The sequence below is a fragment of the Mya arenaria genome, chromosome 9 (genome assembly GCF_026914265.1).
Source record: "Mya arenaria isolate MELC-2E11 chromosome 9, ASM2691426v1".
Classification (NCBI taxonomy): domain Eukaryota; kingdom Metazoa; phylum Mollusca; class Bivalvia; order Myida; family Myidae; genus Mya; species Mya arenaria.
The window spans coordinates 31,809,649-31,836,281 of record NC_069130.1 but is presented as its reverse complement, the minus strand read 5'-3'; the positions used below and the strand labels follow the sequence as shown (position 1 = coordinate 31,836,281).

Sequence of the window (26,633 nt, the reverse complement as noted above, 5' to 3'; positions counted from 1 at the left end):
AACTTTGGTACCATATATTGTATGTATGAATACACATAGAACCCATCTGCATCATTGGAGTCATCCGAGAGGCGATACGGAAACAGCTGCAAAAAATAAACAACTCGTTATTCATGATTTAGAATGTTTAATGTAACGATTATTGAAATAGTCCTTACCACGAAAGACAAAACGACATTCTAGAAACGATTCCATAAGACGCTAGGCGAAAGTGGTTGGATATTCATCCGATTATAAGGCAAAACATGCATTGCAACTTGAACTATCAATAGATGGATTGTCAGTAGAAAACGTGAAATGTCAAAAGGTCCTCGGGGTGCATGTTGATCAGACATTGTCATGGCATACACATGTTAAGACTGTAGTGAATAAGCTTAATTCAAAATTGGCACTTTTAAGAAGAATAGCATATTATTTAACAGACGAGATGAAATCATTGTATTATAATGCATATATCATGTCAAACATGGAGTACTGTTGTAGTGTCTGGGGACTTACACATTCCTCAGATACCACAAAAATCACTAACATTCAGAAAAGAGCGATTAAGCTAATAATGAAGTCGGGAACTAGCCACTGTGGAAACATGTTCAAACAGTCTGGGTTGCTATCTTTTGAAGACAGGTGCTATTATCATCTCTCATTACTTGTTTTCAAAAGCATGAATTGTTTGACTCCTTCGTACTTCACAGAATTGTTAACATTTGCCAAAAATGAGCACTATAACTTGCGTTCTTCAGAAAACAAGGATCTTTTTGTTGTAAAACCTAGAACAAACTATATCAAAAAAACATTTGCCTATAAAGCAATGAAAATTTGGAATAATCTTCCTACATACATAAAATGTCAAGATAAGCTACCAGCCTTTAAACATGCATTAAAAGGCTACTTATTGGCAAAATAATTTTATCACATGAACAAAAAATCTTGACACTTTATTTAAATCACATTATAATAAATAGTTCATTGTTTACATGAATTGTGTTAATGTACGTATATGACATTCTTGCAACAACTTGTAATGGATACTACCAAATATGTAAATATATTGATTGAATGTGGTTTTACTGAATATATCTACATTATTTACAGTATGAAATTATTGTAATTTATAATCATCATATTAAACTGAGTTGTGTTTGTCGAAGAAATGTATGATAGTGATAGTGTGATTGTATGTTTTGTATGTTGCTTAATATGTATAGTACATGTGTTTTTGTAATACTTTTGTGTGAAGGCCATGCTGGAAATAAGTAGTATGTCTGTAATGATTGTACACTTAGTATGTAACCTTCGTTAAATAAAGTTGTTATTATTATTATTATTATTATTATTATTATTATTATTATTATTATTGATATGTTTAACAGTCGAACGAAATCAGATGTCTTTCCTTAATAAAACTTAGAACTATGTTTCTTAAACGCAGCTAATTTTACATTCTGTCAAGTGTCAAGATATTTGTGCGAGTGAAAGACAGGAATGCAAAAAAGTACACGAACTTGAGCAAGAGAAAGTACCCATACTTTGACCAGAATAACCGTATTGGCCGTAACATTGTCCCACTCTGAGAGAGTACCCATACTTTAACTGAAACGACCGTGCTGGTGGTTACGTTGTCTCACTGTGACAAAGTACCCATACTTCGGCTAGAATGCCCACACTTATGGTAACGATGTCTTACTGTAAGATAGTACCCATACTTTGGCCAGAATGAACATGGTTTCGACGTCCAACTGTGGGATAGTACCAAAACTTTCACCAGGTTGACCGACTGTGAGATCGCACCCATACTTTCACAAGAATGATCGCAGTGACGGTAACGTTGTCTCACTGTGATAAAGAGCCCATATTTTGACCAGAATTACCCTGTTAACGGTAACGTTGTTCAATTGTGAGAAAGTACCCATACTTTGACCACAATGACCGTGCTGTCGGTAGCATTGTCCCACACTGTGGAATAGACCCATATTTATACCTGAATTACCGTGTTTGCGGTAAAGTTCTTCAACTTTGTGAAAGTAATCATTATTTATCCAGAATGACCATGACGATGGTAGCATTGTCCCGCATTGAGATAGTACCCATACTTTGACCAAAATGACCGTGCTGATGGTAACGTTGTCCCACAGTGAGATTTTATCCATACTTTGACCATAATGACCGTACTGCTACTTACGTTGTCCCACCGTGAGATAGTACCTTTACTTTCACTAGAATGTCCGTGCTGACGGTTACGTTGTCCCACCGTGAGATAGTACCTTTACTTTCACTAGAATGTCCGTGATGACGGTTACGGTGTCTCACCGTGAGATAGTACCTTTACTTTCACTAGATCGACCGTGCTGACGGTAACGGTGTCTCACCGTGAGATAGTACCTTTACTTTCACTAGAATGTCCGTGATGACGGTTACGGTGTCTCACCGTGAGATAGTACCTTTACTTTCACTACATCGACCGTGCTGACGGTTACGGTGTCTCACCGTGAGATAGTACCTTTACTTTCACTAGATCGACCGTGCTGACGGTAACGTTGTCTCACCGTGAGATAGTACCTTTACTTTCACTAGATCGACCGTGCTGACGGTTACGTTGTCTCACCGTGAGATAGTACCTTTACTTTCACTAGAATGTCCGTGCTGACGGTAACGTTGTCTCACCGTGAGCTAGTACCTTTACTTTCACTAGAATGTCCGTGCTGACGGTAACGTTGTCTCACCGTGAGATAGTACCTTGATTTTCACAAGATCGACCGTGCTGACGGTAACTTTCTCCATATTTATATAATGAGATCTCCTCTACATTGCAACCGATAATGACACAGTGTAATAAGGAAGACGACCGTTTAAATTGTACTACATCACTCACAATATAAGGGTTCAAATAATTTCGAGTAATTTGTATCGAACAGTATATTAAATTGAGAAGACACGAGTATACAAACGGCCGGACGGACATCCACAAAGCAAAACATGTACTGTATCTCAAACACAGTCTATGTGGAGGAGATGGAACTCACCGTATTCGCAGAGCGGAAACCGTGGCGTCCCGGAATTTCCATGCGGCCCACAAGGCATATCGTCCCAGTGGCCCTGGATGTGCGGAAACATGGCAACACAGTCGTCAGGATCACCGTTCAACGAACTTGTTCCCCAAATCCAGTTGGTGTAATTTACTGGGTCTCCTGCAGGTACGAAAGTAATACTATAATATACGAGGGGTGATCCAGAATTACGTGGACTTCTTACATATTTTCTATATTTTTCGTCAAAATCATTTTAAAATTCATGAATATCTTATTCAAGGCATTCTAAAGAATGTATAGACGGTATGTGTTTTAGGTCTGTAATTTTAATGAGTATTGAAGAATTACGGGTTTTAAAATAACAGGAACGCACGGTCGGCGCACCGTCTAAAATGTACGCTTATAAACGTTTGATGTATCTCTTACAACATGCTTTTCTTCCGTCACATATTACGCTGACTTCATACCAATATACTGTTCAAATTTCTGACGTCATTTCCGTTTAAAAGTCGTTAAATTCTGACTTGATTAAAAGCACAGTCTGTGATACAACATGGTGTCATCGGACTTTGTAGAGGCGCGAGGCGATGATAAAGTTTTGCGTTGGATGGGTAAAACACCGACGTAGATTATGACAATGATGGCCGAGGTGAAAATGAAGCAACCTGTGTGCCGTTCATTAGTATTCAACTGGCATTAACGTTTAAGAGAAGGGCGAGATTCCATAGAAGACGATAAGGGAAGAGGACGGAAGGAGACTAGGGGCTCGACGTTAGTGACGTCGGGCCCGAACGTCATCGAAGGGGATCGCCGTTTGACAGTCCGTGGGGTAGCAAGTATAGTCGGGGCGGGGTACCGAAGTGTGCAAAGGGTTTTAAGAGACGATTTAGGCGTGCGAAAAGTTTGTGCGAGATGGGTCCTTCTATTGCTACGTGAGGAGGAGAAAGTAAAACGTGTGCGTGATTCAAAAACATTTCTGCAAAAATATGTTCTGGAAGGTGAACAATTTATGAACCGGATCATAACTGCCGATGCCACCTGGCTATGGTTTTACGATCCGTACACTTAGCAACAATCTTCAGTTTGGATGAGAACCTCTACACCAGATCCGGAAAAGGCAAGAGTAAACAAGTCTGGAGCCAAGTACATGTTCATGGATGTTTATTATAATACGCGCAGTGGATTACGCGCCATGTGTCCGTGTTGGTGGGTAATACTTCGAAAAAATATGACGCTCTATGAGGGCAACATCATTGACGTCATTGACTGCGCCGGTCGGGTTCAACCATGTATCGTAAATTGATTGTAATTCAGCGAAAATTATATATATTGCTCTGAAAATTGCAGGAATTATATAGGATATTTTATATGTATTGAATGTGAAGTTTCTATGTTCTATGTGAAATGATATTTGAATTATTAAAAAAGTCCACGTAATTTTGGATCGTATAGTGCATCGCTTCAAATTGGAAGACCAGAGCCAATAATATCGTGCTGTCTATTTTGTTTTTGTTTTGTTGGTGTAAGTGACTTGGTTGATTCAAAGAATGGGCCAAGACGTCATATTTAATGATCCTCTAACCTGGGTGTGAACAATAAATCAGTCTGTTAAAGTTCGTGCATCACAAATTAAACGAACTTTTCGAACAATTGTTGCCGCTTACTTGAAATAAATGCAATAAATATGAAATGCATGTACACAGCAATTTTATTATTTCTTCTTCTTAATACAATTTTTTTTGGTAATTAAAAAGCTTGCCGTCCAAATGCCATAAAATGGCTGAAATGTGTTAAACATGAAGTCCCGCAATTTGGGAGAAATAAATGGAATTAATTCACGGATTTAAAAAAAATCAATAGATATCGATTAGGATATCACATTAGCTCCCAGAGTTCCTACACTTCGCATATTTGCCCCGTTTTTCGGCCCAAGTAGTTAATCCGTCGCAAGAAAAAAATAATCCATGTGTAGAAAACTCTTTCCAGCTTAACATGGGCTATAATTCAATACAATAGACGTATATTTAACATGGGCTATAATTCAATACAATAGACGTATATTTAACATGGGCTATAATTCAATACAATAGACGTATATTTAACATGGGCTATAATTCAATACAATAGACGTATATTTAACATGGGCTATAATTCAATACAATAGACGTATATTTAACATGGGCTATAATTCAATACAATAGACGTATATTTAACATGGGCTATAATTCAATACAATAGACGTATATTTAACATGGGCTATAATTCAATACAATAGACGTATATTTAACATGGGCTATAATTCAATACAATAGACGTATATTTAAAATAGAAACAGTAACTAAAGGAAAAACTGTTTGTTGCAGTCCTGGAAAATGTCGTTACGAGTCCCCTAACACAAATGATATACCAGGAAACGCTCTTGACAAAATAGACTATTTTAAACTAAATTAAAACTATTAATAAATGTGTTACGTAACAATGTATGTTAACGTTAAGTTATACAACATGTTTGACAGTAAGTTTGATGGATTTTAAAAAAAACATATATCCTGAGTATAAAGAAGTGCCGTCGATTTTTTATAAATATAGGGAACGCCACCGGCAACATTAAGTCAAAATTATTCCGTTTTACGAAAAATCCAAACTTTTGCCAAAAAGTAATTTGTGCAATATAAACAACTTTTTACTGGTCTTATTGGTTTAATAATTTATTTCAGCCAAAACTGTGCTGCTTGCGTTGTTTGTAAGAGCTCAAATGACCAAAAAGAGCTATCAAAGTTGGGAGAAAAAGGATGTAAAGGCTTAATTGAAGCAAGTGAAAAAAGGGTTAGCATTTTTTTTCTATAGAAAAATATTGAAAGATAAGTATAAGACATAAATGAAAACTTTGTATCATGTCACATTATCGTTCATTTTCACTCCTTTTTACATTTGATGTTGTTCTTTAACTTTTTATGGATTTGATCAAACGAAATGATACTATACTGTTTATTTGGAATAGCCTACTTATCTGTTTATCTGCAACGCAATCATAACAATACGCGAACTTACTTGAAGTCTCACATACATACGCTTAGAAACGTAAATACAAGCTTTGTTAATTTATTTTGCAACCTAGCATGTACATGCATTAAAGGAATAATAAATTGTTTCTGGTGACTGTTTAACTGTGCAACCAGGCCAATACGTCCACAAAGAATGCAGACGACAGTATTGCCACCCCAACAATGAAAGAACACCACAGAAGTCAGAAGATAATTCTCACAGATTACAGCGTAGACGCCGGACTGAAGAAAACAAATTTGACTTCATAGAAAACTGCTTATTTTGTGGAACTGTGGCCAAAATCGCAAGCAACAAAAGAGGAAACAATGTATTTCCGGTCAAAACAATGTAAGGGATTTCTGCAGAAAGAGAACTGACGAATGGAGCGAAAATGTGCTAGGCCGTCTCGAATATGCTCAAGATCTTCCAGCTGTTGAAGCACGTTATCACCAGAAATGCAGTATAAACTTCAGAACAGGCCGAAGTCGTCCAATTCAGTACCGACCCATTCAGACACAAACATATAAGAAAGGAAGACCATCAAGCAGAAATGCAGATACTGCCTTTCAACATGTCATGGAATATCTGGAAGAGCGTGTTAATGACCAAGTGACAATTTCTACATAAAAGACACTGACACGTTTCCGACATTTTTAAAACTAAAAAGTCCTTTCTCTGAAGAATCAAAGCTAAGGAACGTTGAAACTGGTACAGTCGGTTACATGATCTTTTCAAATTCGTTAACTTTAAAATACACGCATATCAATTATTGGTTGTTGTTGGTTCAAAAACATACCAGAAAAGAGCACCCAAAACTTTAAACTGGCGTTAATTCAATTTCGGTCACTGTTTACAGAATATTTGACACTCTTAAAGGTAGTATAATTATGTAAACGTGATTTTAAGAATTTTATACTCGGAATTCTTCTGAGGACTTTTTTCTGCGGTGTAGAAAAGCTTGATCTTCACAATGGTGCTTGATTTATTTCTGTTGCAATTTGTTTGAGGTAGAAGCCATTTCAGATCTAAATCGATATCGGCATTTAAAGCCTTTCTGTCGCATTAAAAAACAATAACAATAGAGCTCTAATATGACCTTAATGTGATGTTATCATTAAAGCAAGCAAAGTTTCAGATGTATGACTCTTTTAAACATAAAGGAGCGCCTTTTAGAAAGACACATATCTAGAATCAAACCTGTCCATTTGTTAAACGACACAAAAAAACTTCGTCCATTAATCATCTTTAAAAAAATCCGGCGTTCTTGAACCGGAAGAGACAAGTTTAGGATGCCTTCTGCCATTTCTTCAATCGGAACTCCTCGGCTAGTATCAAGATATGGCCTCGGATATAATACGGGTCGTAAGAAAATAGTCCATCATGGCCGACCAAGAAGATGTTCAAACAACCAAGAGATATGTTAGTCCAAAGACAGAATGAGGAGCGAACCATTACCACTTATTTGTGTGTAAGTGTTATTTTTATACTTATTGTATTTTAATAAAATATAAAAATAGTTTTAAAAGAGCTCTAATGAGAAACTAATTGGAAATGTCATTAATTCTTAGTGGGTGGGGTAAAGTCTTCTTTCATTTGACAGATTCTAATTCAGTAAGTTACAATTTTGAAGCTCCAGTGATCAGTGGCAAAAATTAAGAAAACAAATACTCTATTTGTTTGTTTTTTAAATAACAAATAAGTCTGAATCTGACTTTACTTATATCGATAATAGGTTAGACTTTCTTTCTCAGTGTATTTATCTCGTACATTTCATATCATTAACTTTAATTTTTTATAATTAAAATTTACGTTCTTTTAACCAAGGATGAATGGTTTATATTTCCGTGAGTGTTGGTAGCAAACAACTTAATGTAATGGCACAATTGAATACCTCGGCCCTGTTCACTAATATAGTTCTCTAAATGAATTAATTAGATCTTCATTCTATTGGTTTAACAAAATGAGTTTGAACGCAAAAACCAGCACACATTTCTTTCTAGACTAAATTCTTTGATATCCAACAGTGGTGGTGATGCAGAAACATTGAAAAATGCTGACATTTTTACTGTGCCAATGAAATGCAGACATTTAAATTTTAATCTTATTGTCATTTTCAGAGAAGAGTATGGTACCAGGGGTGCAGCTGACTCTGATTCCCGGCTTGTTCTAATGAAAAAAGGCAGATGAGGTAATGGTTGTGCTATTTTCGAAATTCGGACAATAATTTAACAGTCAAGTATCCTATTGGTTTAAGCCCAAAAGTACCTGCATGTTTGTGCAATTAACCAACAAGGATTGACAGTATTAAAATATCAACATAGTAGATGAATTTAAACATGATAACAATTTCATTTCATATTTTTTAATTAACCAGCAGTCCAGAGCTAAAAGCTGCTCTCTCACAGATTTACAGTTCTTCTTGGTCATTCTTCAAAAGCCCAAAGGAGTAATTAAATTAAATTTACACATATAATTAATTATATGGCTTAAAGCAATAGCAAAAAAATATTTTCCAAACAATTGAAATCTGTTCTATTATGTGTGACCTTATATGACTAGTTGGAGGAATTTTTACCAAATTTTCAAACTTGTATATGAAAGACTGTGATCTGATATTATGTCAGCAGTCTAATATCACTGGTTTCCATACATTTGCTCAATAATTGCCAATTGGCTCGTTTAAAGACAAAAATAAAAAAGGTGTCAGAACAGTAAAACTGTGAGGATGCAGCTTTAAATTGGTGTTGCACTTAATGTTTTGTGAATACTTTTCTGTTGTTGTACAGGCTTTTAAAATAATTGATCTGAAAATATAATTCCTATTATTGTTGTATTTTCTGTTTTCTATTTCAGGCACTGGAATCCAAATGTAATCAAAAATGCCATTGTATGAGGATTGACCTGCAATGCATGGCAATCATCTTAACACAACTGCAACGCCTTCCTTGGAAAAATGAGTGCAAGATGGAAACAAAGCGTTCAGTGGAACATCTTGTCATCTCAAATATTTGATGACTTACATATTGATGTGAAGTTGAAGATAAAAGTCATCTGTTGGTCCGTGATTATTAAATAAATCCGAACATATATTTTAAAAGGGTAAAATGATAAAGGATTTATATACGCTTTAAGTGGTTTTCCTATATTATGGAGGGAAGATAACTTCAAAAACAGAAACAGATGGCATCGGCAGACCAAATAAAGGAGAACTATTTTGTTCAGTTCAATTTTTAAGACTGCAGAAAATCTGTTAATAGAGCACATCCTTGCAAATGCCATATTGTAAACTGGGCTCTTTAAAATGTGAAAAGGTGAAAGTGGTCTAGAGGATAAGCCCCAAATTCAAGGTTGTGAGTTCAAGACCTCCAAGATACTTTCTCTTGACCTCAGGAAAAGGATGTCCATACTTGTTTCTTCTTAGGCAACAGACTTAAGAGTGATTTTGTAAGCTTCCAGCTTGCATAGCAATCTGATAAGGCATAAAATAAGTACTAGCTGACTTGCAAACAGTTTTTCCATTTGTGTTGATTTATTTTTCAGTCTGTTGGAATGTTTATTAGAAGTGATGGGCATTGCTTACTGCAACCAATATTAATTTTCTTTATTAAGTTGAATTTAACAAACACATAACATGGCTTGTGATTTTACGGATGGCTGATACATGTTTATTTCGTTGATTGTATGAGTTTATTTTCTCAAATGATGTAATAAAAGTTATTCTGAATGACTGTCCTTTTTTGTTTGTCCTTTTTTGTTTGAAGAAAATGTGTTGAGGTTTTGGCATAGCATAGTGTCATCATCATCATCACCATTGTTGTGTACAAATAAAACATTCAAAACAATGTATTAAAAAACAAACTGTCAAGCCAAGTACTCAAAGAGGCACAAGGATATTGCTAAAGAGACCGGTAATACAATTAGACAAATAAAATGTAAAGAAAGATCTATAATTCTGACACATGGTAATGCTTTAAATAGTCCTCTCATTGTGTGTTTATGGTTAAAGAGGAGACATACAGTATATTTTGTAATGAAGACTTAAATTTGTATGGCAACTTAAAGCCATATATGGGGATTAAGCGCCAGAAATATTGTGAAGTCTCCCAAAAGACTCAAAGCACATAAAAGGTCTTGCCATAGAAATGAAAGTAAAAATGGGAGTAAAAACTAATTTATCATTAGTTTTACATTGGATTGCATACACATGGCTCTGTTATTACTTGACTAATATTAAAAATAAAATTAAGAGACATGTTGATCCAAACTGTAATTATTCTTGTTTGCATTTTATGGAGTTGGACATAAAAAGAGTCATTTGGTGAAGAGTGATCTAAAGGCTAATTATTCAAAATAGGTTAAGTATTATTGAAAAAAGTCTGGTATACATTGCTGAAAAGCTTAGTAACCTGGCTAAATATTTGTTTAAGGCTTTTATTTACAAAAAAATGAATCAGTTGAGTATCTTATCAGTTACTCTTTTGGTGTTGTTGTTTTTAATAAAAAATGACAATTTACTCAAAGATATTGAGACTAATAATTATAGATTTAGACAAGTATAATGTGTAAGGAAACTTCTAATGAGTGGGTTTTATCCACAGCCTAGGAGGTAAAGTGAAGCATGATCTGCCTTGAACAAATACAATTTTAAGACAAGATCTGTCAACTTAGTGCACCAGTCAATTGTAACCCCCCCCCCCACCCCAGGTCAGGGGGAATACTGGGGTTAACCAGGGGAAATGGGCCGTGTTTTTACCTATCAGGTGGCCCTGCAGTGGTGGTTGAATGCGTTGGTTTTATCTTCACTTAAAATATAGAGGGGAATGGACCTTACCTAGAGTCCCTTGGGTGTGGGGGCATTTGGCAGAGATTTTGCCATTGGATCGTCCGCGCAGGGTGGGGATTTTAGCCGGGGTTGGCTGTACTGAAAGTCAAAGTCCCCACTATTCCCCAGATGGGGAGGCCGTGGTTACAATTGTCTGGTGCATATCCACATGAACGTTGTATTGGTACTCTAACAATTGAGCTTACTGCGTAGATAGTCACCGCCCCACCTCAACCCCACAGAACTGTTTACACAAAAAAAAATTGCAGCCCAAACCCAATAATGCTGAAGTAAAAGCATGCATAGATTTCAGCTGGTAAAGCTGACTGGGTGCCAAGCTCACACCCATCCTACCACAATCCACAAAAGTCTGCACAATGCAATCAATGATTTTACAGAATAGTAATGTTGTTTTAATGGCAAGACATGGTGTGAAAAAATAACACGGCAAAGTATGACTTGAAACTTACATTTCATAGGGTATTAACTGTTGAGAAAATGTTGACATTTAGTCCATGCATGCATTTAATCCGATGTAATGATTCATGCATGCCATGAACCGTATGATCATTTCAATGACTGTCAAGTACATTTTCTGCGGTTTTTCTGTGTGCTCACGATTTTTCTAGAGGAAATAGAGTGCTTCAACTATAAGGAAACATCTAAATATCCATAAAACGAACATTCTTTGAGGTTACAATAAATATTTTCTCTTAAACAAGCACATTTAATTTAACAAAATCCATTTCCTTGTTGTTACAATGGGCCTTCTTTACGCGGATTGAAAACAGTGTTAATCGCCGGCAGCCGCATCGCACTTTCGTATATCCTTACTACTATTTACGAGGTCTATCTCGAAGCTTGCCCGGAGATGGCCGAGTTGTTACGATTGCCATTTCTTATTATTATTAATGTTAAAAATGTGGCCAAGTGCGGTCTGTCTTGGAAAATCAAATGGCAGTCGGTGATAAATAATATAAAGACCATATATATATAAAGATATATGAAGACCATTTGAAATCCATGTATGAATATATTGGATGTTTTGGAAACCCCAGAATGCTATCATAGATTCACAATGAAGTTAATATTGTTTTTTTTCGGTACAATTTTAGTTATTAAGGAAAATACAAAGGAGATAACGCTGTAATTTCTTAAAGAACAATTTTGATTCTTCGTTGTCCTACCAGCAGCATGCACAGACTCTCCGCGTATTTATTATTATTTATTTATTATTTAATATATGATGGGTCGATTTTCAAATTGCATGCCGGTTCACTCAGATTACTGAAAGCATACAAGTTGTTGCCGTTTGCTTTCGTTTAATATCCTTGAATCATTTACGACAGTAAAATGCTTACCAGAAGTCCACTGAAAATGCCCTTCCTTGTCGATATCGCTTAAGCCAATCCACACAGATGAATTCCTCGGCAATTGTGTCTCTATCAGTTGCTGGAGGAACGCCTGTTCCTCGGCGGAAGTAATGGCAGCCAGATGTCCACCGCCTTCCAAGCACAGCTTCTCGCCATCAGCCCAGCCCCTCGATACTTGGAACATCTTGAAACAGCTCCTTCCGAAGCTTTGGGGATCTTGTTTTGTGCAACCTATAAAGGAGATAATATTAAAATATGAAAACTTCAAACAGGTGTATTATCAAAGCACTCAATAAAAGTAACTGCACAGACGTGGGTTTTTTATTTACTCATGTATTCGTCATATTAATGGGTAAAGCATATTCACCATGTATATCCTAATAAACAGAACTAAACCATAGCCACACAAAGGAAATGCAGTCCTGCTACTTCTTTTGGAAACATGTGACCTCGAACTTATGATGCATCGGTTGTCGAATTTAAACATATTAAGGACACTAATAACACCGATCTACCGTGAACTAACTATGAAGTATAGCGTTTTAAGAATAATAGATAAATCAAAAGACCTGAAAAGGCTTAAGTTACCAAACACGTCATTTTCTTATGTTACTGGGTAAAAATCGAAATGCAAGAAAGTCAGTCAAACGATCAGATACATTATACGCCGTACTGCCGATATACGAATATAAAAATATATATCACATAAATATTATTCAACGATAATTCCAGTCAATTTCTGCTTGTTTGCGCCTACTTAAAGAAATTGCAGTAAATTTCTTTCAATACGTTTCATTAAAATACAAACATCCATTCATTTTATTTTGAGATGTTATGTATATAAATTTGAATAATAAATGTATATAACATTAACATCACTGTTTCAATTTACAAAACACCATTTGCAGACCGGATGTCATACTGCGATAACAAAAGGTCTCCCGTAATTTTGTTCCAAAGTTTGTCTGTCTAATTGCAATCTGATTTGCACAGTGATCTTCATATGGCTTAGCCTCTCCTTTTTTCGTTTTCGACAGCTTCGTTTTAAATACAGGTCAGGTCGACATTTAAAATATCTTAACATAATTTTGTTTCAGTTAATTTGCTTTTCTTTTGAACTGCCATTTTCAGATGTATGGCGCTTTATTTCTCAATAATCACTAGCAAACGGGCGCTTGTACATGTGATGTTTGTAGTTTCTGGTATATACCATTGTCATATCTCAGTCGAGATTTCAATACAATGTAGAGTTGATATCTAATGTCCTTTAGGTATTATTTCAACTGCGTTAAGAACCCTTTTTAGTTCCTTTCATTCTCTTTCGCTGTTGCCTGTTCCTTCTTGCCGAATATCCGTACGATAAAATGACTCCAGTCCAACAAAATCATTTGTGTCAACAGGGCTGACACAATAGAAAAGGCGAATTACGCTTTCGCGACCGTTTCCCGTATTAATCAGAAGGAGTATCTCCATACCTCAAGTCTGTGATCCTGCAAATATCCTTGCCAAGCGTTGCCTTTCTTCTCATGCACTCGGTACAATTATGTTTGGAGATAACCGACTCTCAAAAGCTTTTAAAGGTTTTATAGGGTTGCCAAACACACCTTGCTTCTGCCCCAACAATGAAACAGATAACATCGAGCCCTTTTGTTGCTCAGTCCATCCGTTGTATGTAGCACGTGCTTTAAAATGATGTCTGTCCATGTACCATAGTAGGTCGCATGCTTGATAGTAACGCCTGCATATCATCTGTACACTAATCTTCTATTTTCGTTAATTCACGAATTTATCTAGCCTGTCATTTCACATGTCCTCTGTCTGGAATGATGTGTTCATGAAAGTCTAACTTTCTTTCATGCGTGTCCTAAGCAACAACCGTCGCACTCTCGCCAGTTTACTCCGGATCCTAGGCCAGGTGTCAATTCTATTCCGGCTTCTCATTTCTTGCATGCACAATTGCTCTTCTTGTTCTTCCGTATACGGCGAATATCTTTCTGAAATGGTGTGGTTGTCATTATTCTAGATAACGTTAAGTCGATCTCACGTTGCATGGCGCGATTTATATCTGCAAATTCACTTAAGATGTATGGAACTGTCGCCTCCCGCTCCATGCAATGAGCCTTGAGTACTTTTTATTTGAGTACTTGAGTTCTTTTTATTTGAGTACTATATTTGCCTCGAGTTGGACGCCACATTCTGTAACGATAAACTGTATTTTCCTCTTGGCTTTTTGCCGATTGCTTGGTAGCAAATTATTAAGAAAACATTTCAAAGTGGAAATAAGAGTTGTTCAATTAATGCTCAATCAGTCAAGATTCGTAAGTGTTATATTAGAACTGAAAGCGAGTATTTAGGGGATTCGATTTTAGAATAACGTGGGTTAGGACGTTAGTAAGGGTAAGGATTAGTTTCGAATCCCCTCTTATATTTAAATATTGCCAAAACATTTCCCATATAACCTCCACCGCAATGATTGGCCTCTTAATATTGTTTCACTTAAAAATGGGAGGCGAAGTTTTTTATATATGTTCCTTGCCTCCTTTTAATAAAATGGATCTTTGCAATTCGTTGACTCGTATAATAAAGCTTTTCAACGTGGACTTCAAAAGCTTAGGCCATACTTATAACTCACTATCGCTAGGATGGAAAGTTCCGTAAAAAAATCCATTTAAAATCTATACCTGCCGCTATGACAAACGGTGTCGATACCACAAAATGTTTCAGATTGTATTCATAGTGTCTTGTAGTTTCTAACATCACTCAGCGTAATGTTCTACAAAAGCAACTTTCAAAGAGAAATATTCTGAGAATAAATGTATTTGTACGACTTTAATTCACAGTTAGGTGCCTGTTGAAGAAATCAATTAATCCGGAAGTAATGCTGTTTTATTAGACGTCAATTAAATCAATTGCGCTCATCCTGCATGGGAAAGCGGAAATGACGTAAATATTGACATACCATTATCTTTAGTACCAATAAGTACATTAAACATAAGTATCAGACTGACCTTCGTAATGTGTGTTGGTTACTCCTGCGCCAGTAGTTGTGGGAGGGGGCTTGGATGACGATACGTCAGTGGTCTGCACTATGACAAATTATTAAGAACGAAAATGTCACCCCTGTCATCATCTACATGTTGCTTGTGTATTTCGTGTTTAATACCGCTGCATATAACAAATTAAAGGTTAGTCTCATTTAGGTTTGATAAATGTATGCTGATACCGAGAGTGTCATCGATATTTCGATAAACTGCATAATAAAACTGCAATACAAAGTAAAATACAACAAATTTATGTTTAATCATTTGATTGACATTGACTTGAAACTTAGTTTTCGCATATAGTATGAAGTGTGTCCGTACGTCTGTCCGACTCAGGAATAACGCCTGGACATGACTGAGTGGTAACATCATCGTCCGTCTGTACATACCCGAGCTGAAAAAGACATTACTGTGCTCAAAGAATTATCTAAGTGACACACAACATCTGGTGGATTTATTTTTATTAAATTGAATGGAACATATCAAATGTATTTGTTACTGTTGTTGAAATAATATATCAATATGAGGGTTCAATCAAAATTATTTTTAAAAGGAGTCATTATAAAATATATTCTTTGTTAATACTGCCAAATTTATAGTCGACTAAAGTAATTTCATAAATGTCTGTACTTCATTAAACTGGACGTAACATCTGAACTAGGTTACTTTGGTATCGAGTCATATTTCTACCATCAATTAGGGTACTTGAAACACGTTTAGTAATAATATATTTGAACAGTTCAGTGTAGCGACAAAGTCGACACTCACAACATAAAATTCCCATTAATAGTAACAAATGTCGCCTGCCGATTTACCACCAAAAATATAGTTTGAGAAAGTGCAGACTATATAAATTGCAAGCTATGTTTCCAATAACCGAGGTAGATTTGACAAAGCAAGAATCAATCATAACACAATATCTATTAAAATCATTAAATCTGTTGAACTTTGATAAAGATAACATTAAAGTAGTATCCCTGCGCCAAAAATGAATGAACATCGAAACGTAAACAAAGAATTACTATCCACTCAAAGCGCATCATTCAATCACGTGACATAATGATGAAGCCAAGTGAATTTACAGTCGAAGAGAGATAATCCTGTAATGAGATAATGCAGTAAGTTAATCAGATTTCTCTCCCTTGCCTTTGTAAAGAAGAAGCGGGAAATCACAAGCATGATTGATTGTCGTGCACAGTTGAAGTCTACAGAGATGTTTGTTTGACTTTGTTTTAGAAAACATGATTGTTTTACTTGGAATCTGATGTTCTGATGGGTAGTATTGATTTGCATTTGTAGTCTTTTGTGTTTGTCTTGGGTTAGCAATGGATTGGAATGATCATTATTTCATTCAGCTGCATTTATTTAGTTTTGTCATGTATTTTCACGAAATCAGCAGATTTTGTATTTTAAACGAGAATGGCAGTTCCGTGATATTCTTTTAGCCTCTTTCCATATACTAATATATGTGGGTTTGGTTACAGATGATAACATGCATGGATAACAGAAGTCACCATGGGAGGGAGTAGGAGTGTTTGATTCCATAAATCAGTAAGTTCCATGTCAATGTTTTGTTTTATGATGTACTGTGTTGTTGTTGTTGTTGTAATCGATTGTATTATATGTGTGTTTTATATGCTTTAGCCATTTAATTTAATCTGCCACTGCACACGATTAAATCATATAAGATATTAGACTGTTTACGATGTTAACTTATAAACATGTTATTATTCATTATCTTATGATTGTTTATATTTATATTTTCAGGACGCTCCGATATTATATCTACATTCGATAATGTTGAATATAGAGATATTGAATAACACTGTGTCACGTTGTTGTTTGAACTATTAAACTGCTACATATGGTTACCTGGACATATAGACCAACCCTCGCTTAGGAATTACAAATGATTTCTCATCTTAAAACCTGGAATGACCTAGAAAGCAACAATGGTCTCATTGATCTCAATGATCGCACAGTTTCCCTGCTTAAAACATCACGCGATAGCCCACGTGGGAATAACAAACGCACGCCATGACAGGCACGTACAGTGCTGACGAGTTACCTGACGATATAGAAATAGAAGAGAGTTGCTGACCATATAGACACTGAAGGAAAAAAAGTTTTGAAATTAAAGATTTTATGCTAACTTTTATATATATATATATATATATATATATATATATATATATATATATATATATATATATATATATATATATATATATATATATAGTCAATAACTTTTCTCTCTCTCTCTCTCTCTCTCTCTCTGAGAGAGAGAGAGAAAAGTTAGCATAAAATCTTTAATTTCAAAACTTTTTTTCCTATACACTTTATACACTTTTTATAGTGTACGTATAGACGGATGTTTGTGCATTTATTTTTGAAAATGGAATTTTATTGAAATGAATCGATTTCTATTTTTGCTGGTTTGGTGTAAATATGAGAAAACATCGAGGATTTAATAACTTTTTTAGGTGTTTCATCTACAATTGTTTGAAATCAATTATTTAAATTTTCATCATTTTAATTAAGAAAAGAATTTCTCTTTAATCTGTTGTACTTTCGAAGTTGTTTTGTGAATAACAAGGCAAACATAGGCAAACTCTTTCTAATGAGTAAAGTTTGATTAGTATATATACTCATATGTAACACCATATGATGGAGTTCTGCTTGGATTGGTTACATTCTCCATCCTTGTTTGCCTTCTTACACAGCGACATTAATTGTATTGTCAATAAAATATTAATTTTTCATTTACCATCATGCTTCAATAAACCAGGGGCGGCCCCTGTGGTTGTTTTACACGGGGACTAGATTCACTGTGCAACATATCAGCACCTTATTAATACACACATGATCGTGAATCATAATGGTGAAAACCCGTATAAAACCCTGTTCATGCAGCGCTATCAGCGCTTTGATTCGGACTGAAACCATACTTTGTGTTCGAACATAACAGGCATCCAGGTAGCGCTCTGTCCGTCTGTTTGGTGTTCAGTAGCCATAGGTTTGCAGTCGAACTCGAACATCTCACCAATCGTGTTGGAGTTGGAATTTGGCTGAAAATGCACGTAACAGAGAAAGAGGGTATAACATCAGTTTACAGGTATATAAGTATCTTCCATGGCCGAGAGTGTAAGATAGGTTCATTCCGACCCGAGCGTAGGGTGTTTTGCGGAAACGAGGTTTACCAAGTTTCCGCAAAACACCCTGCGCGTGGGTCGGGATGAACCTATCTTACACGAGCGGCTATGGTAGATGCATTTTCTCCCACCTCAGTTATGTTTTTTTTTTGCTAGAACTCTTTTGTGCTTAGTGAAAATAATTGCGTATGGATATGCGTTAATATGTGGTTGTCATGGATATGCGCGCAGTGATTCAGATTATGTTCATAGTCAAATCGGTCTTTAAATAGTTCTAAGGAGAGTGAAGCATTATTTCTTGAAGATCTGAAAGTATTGACATAATGAAGATCTGAAAGTATTGATACAAGGATAATCTGAAAGTATTGATACAATGAAGATCTGAAAGTATTGATACAATGAAGATATGAAAGTATTGATACAAGGAAGATCTGAACGTATTGATACAATGAAGATCTGAAAGTATTGCTACAATGAAGATCTGAAAGTATTTATACAATGAAGATCTGAAAGTATTGATACAATGATGATCTGAAAGTATTGATGATCTGAAAGTATTGATACAATGAAGATCTTCAAAACTTACAAACGAAGCGTCTAGGTTCAAAGCTATAAAACGGCCAGGTCATAATTTCTCGAAAGTTCTTAACACAACTAAGTAGCTTTTTTGGATTAAGCAAAATTTATTACTTAATTTATTTCACTAATTAAACGAATTTTATGAAAAACTGCCCAGTAAACGTAGGGGACATAGTAATAGAAGGGTATCTATATAGCAGCATTACGAAATTAAGATGATTGATAGAAAAAATAAATATTCTGAAAGACAGAAACTAGATTTAACTAGGCCCAACAACTGAATAACACTTAGGCCCAGGGATCTTAAACTTTGTAGGCAGTAAATTTATCATTTTTAGTACTACAGCAACTTGTATTTGTATGGCCAAAAGGCACATAGTCATATGAACATAAGTTTGTCATATAATCATATGAGCATGAGGTTGGCATATAGTCATATGAGCATGAGGTTGGCACATAGTCATATGAGCATGAGGTTGGCACATAGTCATATGAGCATGAGGTTGGCACATAGTCATATGAGCATGAGGTTGGCACATAGTCATATGAGCATAAGTTTGGCACATAGTCATATGAGCATGAGGTTGGCACATATTCATATGAGCATGAGGTTGGCACATAGTCATATAAGCATAAGTTTGGCACATAGTCATCTGAGCATGAGGTTGGCACATATTCATATGAGCATGAGGTTGGAACATAGTCATATAAGCATAAATTTGGCACATAGTCATAAGAGCATGAGGTTGGCACATATTCATATGAGCATGAGGTTGGCACATAGTCATATAAGCATAAGTTTGGCACATAGTCATCTGAGCATGAGGTTGGCACATAGTCATATGAGCATGAGGTTGGAACATAGTCATATGAGCATGAGGTTGGCACATAGTCATATGAGCATGAGGTTGGCACATAGTCATATAAGCATAAGTTTGGCACATAATCATATGAGCATGAGGTTGGCACATATTCATATGAGCATGAGGTTGGCACATAGTCATATAAGCATAAGTTTGGCACATAGTCATCTGAGCATGAGGTTGGCACATATTCATATGAGCATGCGGTTGGCACATATTCATATGAGCATGAGGTTGGCACATAGTCATATGAGCATGAGGTTGGCACATAGTCATATAAGCATAAGTTTGGCACATAGTCATTTGAGCATGAGGTTGGCACATATTCATATGACCATGAGGTTGGCACATATTCATATGACCATGAGGTTGGCACATATTCATATGAGCATGAGGTTGGCACAAAGTCATATAAGCATAAGTTTGGCACATAGTCATATGAGCATGAGGTTGGCACATATTCATATGAGCATGAGGTTGGCACATAGTCATATGAGCATGAGGTTGGAACATAGTCATATGAGCATGAGGTTGGCACATAGTCATATAAGCATACGTTTGGCACATAGTCATCTGAGCATGAGGTTGGCACATATTCACATGAGCATGCGGTTGGCACATAGTCATATAAGCATAAGTTTGGCACATAGTCATATGACCATGAGGTTGGCACATATTCATATGAGCATGAGGTTGGCACAAAGTCATATAAGCATAAGTTTGGCCCATAGTCATATGACCATGAGGTTGGCACATATTCATATGAGCATGAGGTTGGCACATATTCATATGAGCATGAGGTTGGCACACAGTCATATGAGCATGAGGTTGGCACATAGTCATATGAGCATGAGGTTGGCACATAGTCATTCATATAGAAATCTCAAATAAAACGACAGCGTATTGTCGATCGAATAAGTTAACAAATGTCAGCTAGAGAGAAAAATAATAAAATGTAATGTAATAATAAAAATAGTACGTATATTTTCACGTAATGGAATCAGGTTAGCCATTGGCTGTGATGGATACCTTGGCTTGATTACACTTTGATATGTGCATTGTACGAGTATATAAGATCATATAAGCTACATGCAAACTGGCATCGAATATGAAAAGTAAGATATTTCCACGTATATACATGCCTACAATAACCTGAATATCAACGAGCAAAAAGTTATATGTTCTTTTTAAGGTGCGACTTAACGCATGTTACAAATTACATTTGTATTTTAACAAGTAATGCGAAAAAATATATGAACATTGAGGAAAAATATGAAATAAGAAATGTTTTACTCAAAAACAATACTTGAAGAATAAATATTGAAATATGCGTTAAGGTAAAGCTTAATAAAACATATTGCTAATTGTTCGTCCATCTACAATGATATAATTTATCATTTAATCTTCAATCTAAGTATTGTGTTAATATAAATTTGATCCGAACAAACAAACTATTCAAGCAAGATGTACAATCCAAAATTGCAAAACGAACGATTTTAGGAATCATGCAGTCTATATTTAATGGTATTAAATAACGGTATTAATTGAAATGATGTGAAAGGTTAAAATCTGAACTTCTCCGTAGGTGGAACAGTTGATATAAGCACAGGCCTCCTGATAACGACAAGAGTTACCACATAATTGTCGAACACAACTCACAGATAGTTCACAGAGTTAAAGACACAACTCACAGATAGTTCACAGAGTTAAAGACTCAACTCACAGATAGTTCACAGAGTTAAAGACTCAACTCACAGATAGTTCACAGAGTTAAAGACACAACTCACAGATAGTTCACAGAGTTAAAGACACAACTCACAGATAGTTCACAGAGTTAAAGACACAACTCACAGATAGTTCACAGAGTTAAAGACACAACTCACAGATAGTTCACAGAGTTAAAGACACAACTCACAGATAGTTCACAGAGTTAAAGACACAACTCACAGATAGTTCACAGAGTTAAAGACACAACTCACAGATAGTTCACAGAGTTAAAGACACAACTCACAGATAGTTCACAGAGTTAAAGACACAACTCACAGATAGTTCACAGAGTTAAAGACACAACTCACAGATAGTTCACAGAGTTAAAGACACAACTCACAGATAGTTCACAGATTTAAAGACACAACTCACAGATAGTTCACAGAGTTAAAGACACAACTCACAGATAGTTCACAGAGTTAAAGACTCAACTCACAGATAGTTCACAGAGTTAAAGACACAACTCACAGATAGTTCACAGAGTTAAAGACACAACTCACAGATAGTTCACAGAGTTAAAGACTCAACTCACAGATAGTTCACAGAGTTAAAGACACAACTCACAGATAGTTCACAGAGTTAAAGACACAACTCACAGATAGTTCACAGAGTTAAAGACACAACTCACAGATAGTTCACAGAGTTAAAGACACAACTCACAGATAGTTCACAGAGTTAAAGACACAACTCACAGATAGTTCACAGAGTTAAAGACACAACTCACAGATAGTTCACAGAGTTAAAGACTCTATTGTATGACAACTGCATTTCACAGAGAGAAATTTTTTGAAAGTAGACAGCTTTTGCTTTGATCCATAGGGTTCTCCTGTTTTAAAGTGAGATAAAACTTTCTAAAAAAACAACATAATTTTATTCAATCTGACAGTGTAAATGATGAGCCTTTGCTTTCATGATCTCAATTGGGACTAAATTGTTACAAAAAAACAGTAGTGTCAGTTACTACCAGTGAAAAAAACCCTGTCCTGCCCAGGATCACTTCTCTGTTGTTGACGAAAGTCCTTGGCAAGTGCAACTGACTTTACAACAGACAAAACCATTTCCTTCAAAACTACCATGATTCCTGTACATACCTGATCGAACACACTGTACACATAAGAGGTGTTTTTCATATAATATGGATACATCAGAATTTAGTGCTGAATGGAATTGCGAATGCGATATACACACAGTTAGACACACTGCTTGGATACGGGTTTAAACAAAGGTACCTGGACATGAACTGTGAGTTCCACCTTGTAGTTGCATATACATGGATAATCCCCGCTGACCACATCACAGTGTTGTAGCCAGATGCATACTATCAGCAAACGTTGCCTGCAAATACAGCATGGTATATAGCAGCGACATGGATAATCCCCGCTGACCACATCACAGTGTTGTACCCAGATGCATAATAACGGCAAACATTGCCTGCAAATATAGCATGGTATATAGCGGCGACTTGGATAATCCCCGCTGACCACATCACAGTGTTGTAGCCAGATGCATGCTTACAGCAAACATTGTCTGCAAATATAGCATGGTATATAGCAGCGACATGGATAATCCCCGCTGACCACATCACAGTGTTGTAGCCAGATGCATAATAACAGCAAACATTGCCTGCAAATATAGCATGGTATATATCGGATACATGGATAATCGCCGCTGACCACATCACAGTGTTGTAGCCAGATGCATAATAACAGCAAACATTGCCTGCAAATATAGCATGGTATATATCGGATACATGGATAATCGCCGCTGACCACATCACAGTGTTGTAGCCAGATCCATGCTAACAGCAAACATTGCCTGCAAATATTGCCTGCAAATATAGCATGGTTTATAGCAAAAACATGGATAATCCCCGCTGACCACATCACAGTGTTGTAGCCAGATCCATGCTAACAGCAAACATTGCCTGCAAATATAGCATGGTATATAGCAGAGACATGGATAATCCCCGCTGACCACATCACAGTGTTGTAGTCAGATGCATGCTAACAGCAAACATTGCCTGCAAGTATAGCATGGTATATAGCAGAAACATGGATAATCCCAGCTGACCACATCACAGTGCTGTAGCCAGATGCATAATAACAGCAAACATTGCCTGCAAATATAGCATGGTATATAGCAGAGACATGGATAATCGCCGCTGACCACATCACAGTGTTGTAGCCAGATGCATAATAACAGCAAACATTGCCTGCAAATATAGCATGGTATATAGCAGAGACATGGATAATCGCCGCTGACCACATCAAAGTGTTGTAGCCAGATGCATAATAACAGCAAACATTGCCTGCAAATATAGCATGGTATATAGCAGAGACATGGATAATCGCCGCTGACCACATCAAAGTGTTGTAGCCAGATGCATGCTAACAGCAAACATTGCCTGCAAATATAGCATGGTATATATCGGATACATGGATAATCGCCGCTGACCACATCACAGTGTTGTAGCCAGATGCATAATAACAGCAAACATTGCCTGCAAATATAGCATGGTATATATCGGATACATGGATAATCGCCGCTGACCACATCACAGTGTTGTAGCCAGATCCATGCTAACAGCAAACATTGCCTGCAAATATTGCCTGCAAATATAGCATGGTTTATAGCAAAAACATGGATAATCCCCGCTGACCACATCACAGTGTTGTAGCCAGATCCATGCTAACAGCAAACATTGCCTGCAAATATAGCATGGTTTATAGCAGAAACATGGATACTCCCCGCTGACCACATCACAGTGTTGTAGCCAGATCTATGCTAACAGCAAACATTGTCTGCAAATATAGCATGGTTTATAGCAGAAACATGGATAACCGCCGCTGACCACATCACAGTGTTGTAGCCAGATCTATGCTAACAGCAAACATTGCCTGCAAATATAGCATGGTATATAGCAGAGACATGGATAATCGCCGCTGACCACATCACAGTGTTGTAGCCAGATGCATAATAACAGCAAACATTGCCTGCAAATATAGCATGGTATATAGCAGAGACATGGATAATCGCCGCTGACCACATCAAAGTGTTGTAGCCAGATGCATAATAACAGCAAACATTGCCTGCAAATATAGCATGGTATATAGCAGAGACATGGATAATCGCCGCTGACCACATCAAAGTGTTGTAGCCAGATGCATGCTAACAGCAAACATTGCCTGCAAATATAGCATGGTATATATCGGATACATGGATAATCGCCGCTGACCACATCACAGTGTTGTAGCCAGATGCATAATAACAGCAAACATTGCCTGCAAATATAGCATGGTATATATCGGATACATGGATAATCGCCGCTGACCACATCACAGTGTTGTAGCCAGATCCATGCTAACAGCAAACATTGCCTGCAAATATTGCCTGCAAATATAGCATGGTTTATAGCAAAAACATGGATAATCCCCGCTGACCACATCACAGTGTTGTAGCCAGATCCATGCTAACAGCAAACATTGCCTGCAAATATAGCATGGTTTATAGCAGAAACATGGATACTCCCCGCTGACCACATCACAGTGTTGTAGCCAGATCTATGCTAACAGCAAACATTGCCTGCAAATATAGCATGGTTTATAGCAGAAACATGGATAACCGCCGCTGACCACATCACAGTGTTGTAGCCAGATCCATAATAAAAGCAAACATTGCCTGCAAATATAGCATGGTATATAGCAGAAACATGGATAATCCCAGCTGACCACATCACAGTGCTGTAGCCAGATGCATAATAACAGCAAACATTGCCTGCAAATAAAGCATGGTATATAGCAGAGACATGGATAATCGCCGCTGACCACTTCAAAGTGTTGTAGCCAGATGCATGCTAACAGCAAACATTGCCTGCAAATATAGCATGGTATAAAGCAGAGACATGGATAGTCGCCGCTGACCACATCACAGTGTTGTAGCCAGATGCATAATAACAGCAAACATTGCCTGCAAATATAGCATGGTATATAGCAGAGACATGGATAATCGCCGCTGACCACATCAAAGTGTTGTAGCCAGATGCATGCTAACAGCAAACATTGCCTGCAAATATAGCATGGTATAAAGCAGAGACATGGATAGTCGCCGCTGACCACATCACAGTGTTGTAGCCAGATGCATAATAACAGCAAACATTGTCTGCAAATATTGCCTGCAAATATAGCATGGTTTATAGCAGAAACATGGACAATCGCCGCTGACCACATCACAGTGTTGTAGCCAGATGCATGCTAACAGCAAACATTGCCTGCAAATATAGCATGGTATATAGCAGAGACATGGATAATCGCCGCTGACCACATCACAGTGTTGTACTCAGATGCATGAAAACAGCAAACATTTTCTTCGTCAAACATGCTGCGTGTTATGTTCAACAAAATGCTTTGAAAAAAGTTCCTACATGTCTTAAGAGCCATAGCTCAACCAGCTAGTAGCCGCATTTTTATAGCAGCTGTGGTATGTTTCAAAGATATCGTTGAATTATTATAACCACTGACCCATATGCTTGGTCTAGTCGAACAGCTATCAACAACAGGTAGTTATTAATGTGCTTATAGGTTAAGTGCCATCTTAGCTGCATTCTTTTATAGCAACGGCTTTCTTATTCTGTGAAATCATGTTATCCAATGTTATATATAAAAAGAGCCTAAATGGATTGCGTCAACTCTTCAAAATCACCCGAAAATTATTATGCACATTTGGCCATTTTGTACTTTTATTAACGAATCATTTTCATTCACAAAATGCCACTAGAATATATTTGTGGGAAATGACATAAAATGTGAACAAAACTATTAGATTAATATTGAATTGAAGTAAAGTAAACAACATTTTGTTTCTAATTGCATTTACCAAATCCGCCGATATTCCATTGTTGAAGTATATCACTGAACTAGGAACCATTACGTACTTCGAGCCTTATCTGTGCGACATCTCAGTATTGCT

The 26,633-nt window shown here is 36.6% G+C and overlaps 1 protein-coding gene and 1 long non-coding RNA gene across 2 annotated transcripts; one reads left to right on the top strand and one right to left on the bottom strand.

Moving 5' to 3' along the window:
- On the bottom strand, nucleotides 1-26,626 carry LOC128203651 (aggrecan core protein-like). The gene is made up of 8 exons (XM_052905152.1): nucleotides 26,541-26,626; nucleotides 22,898-23,003; nucleotides 18,256-18,375; nucleotides 15,629-15,701; nucleotides 15,275-15,352; nucleotides 12,255-12,497; nucleotides 3,021-3,185; nucleotides 1-86 (listed from the first exon to the last, which is right to left on the bottom strand). Exons 1-8 carry the CDS (start codon nucleotides 26,558-26,560, stop codon nucleotides 61-63), a joined length of 831 nt encoding a protein of 276 aa, XP_052761112.1. The 5' UTR covers nucleotides 26,561-26,626; the 3' UTR covers nucleotides 1-60.
- LOC128203652 (uncharacterized) lies at nucleotides 7,440-9,795 on the top strand. The gene is made up of 3 exons (XR_008256001.1): nucleotides 7,440-7,539; nucleotides 8,189-8,259; nucleotides 8,925-9,795. It is a non-coding gene; the product is annotated as an uncharacterized LOC128203652 (long non-coding RNA).
- Nucleotides 26,627-26,633: the final 7 nt, after the last annotated feature.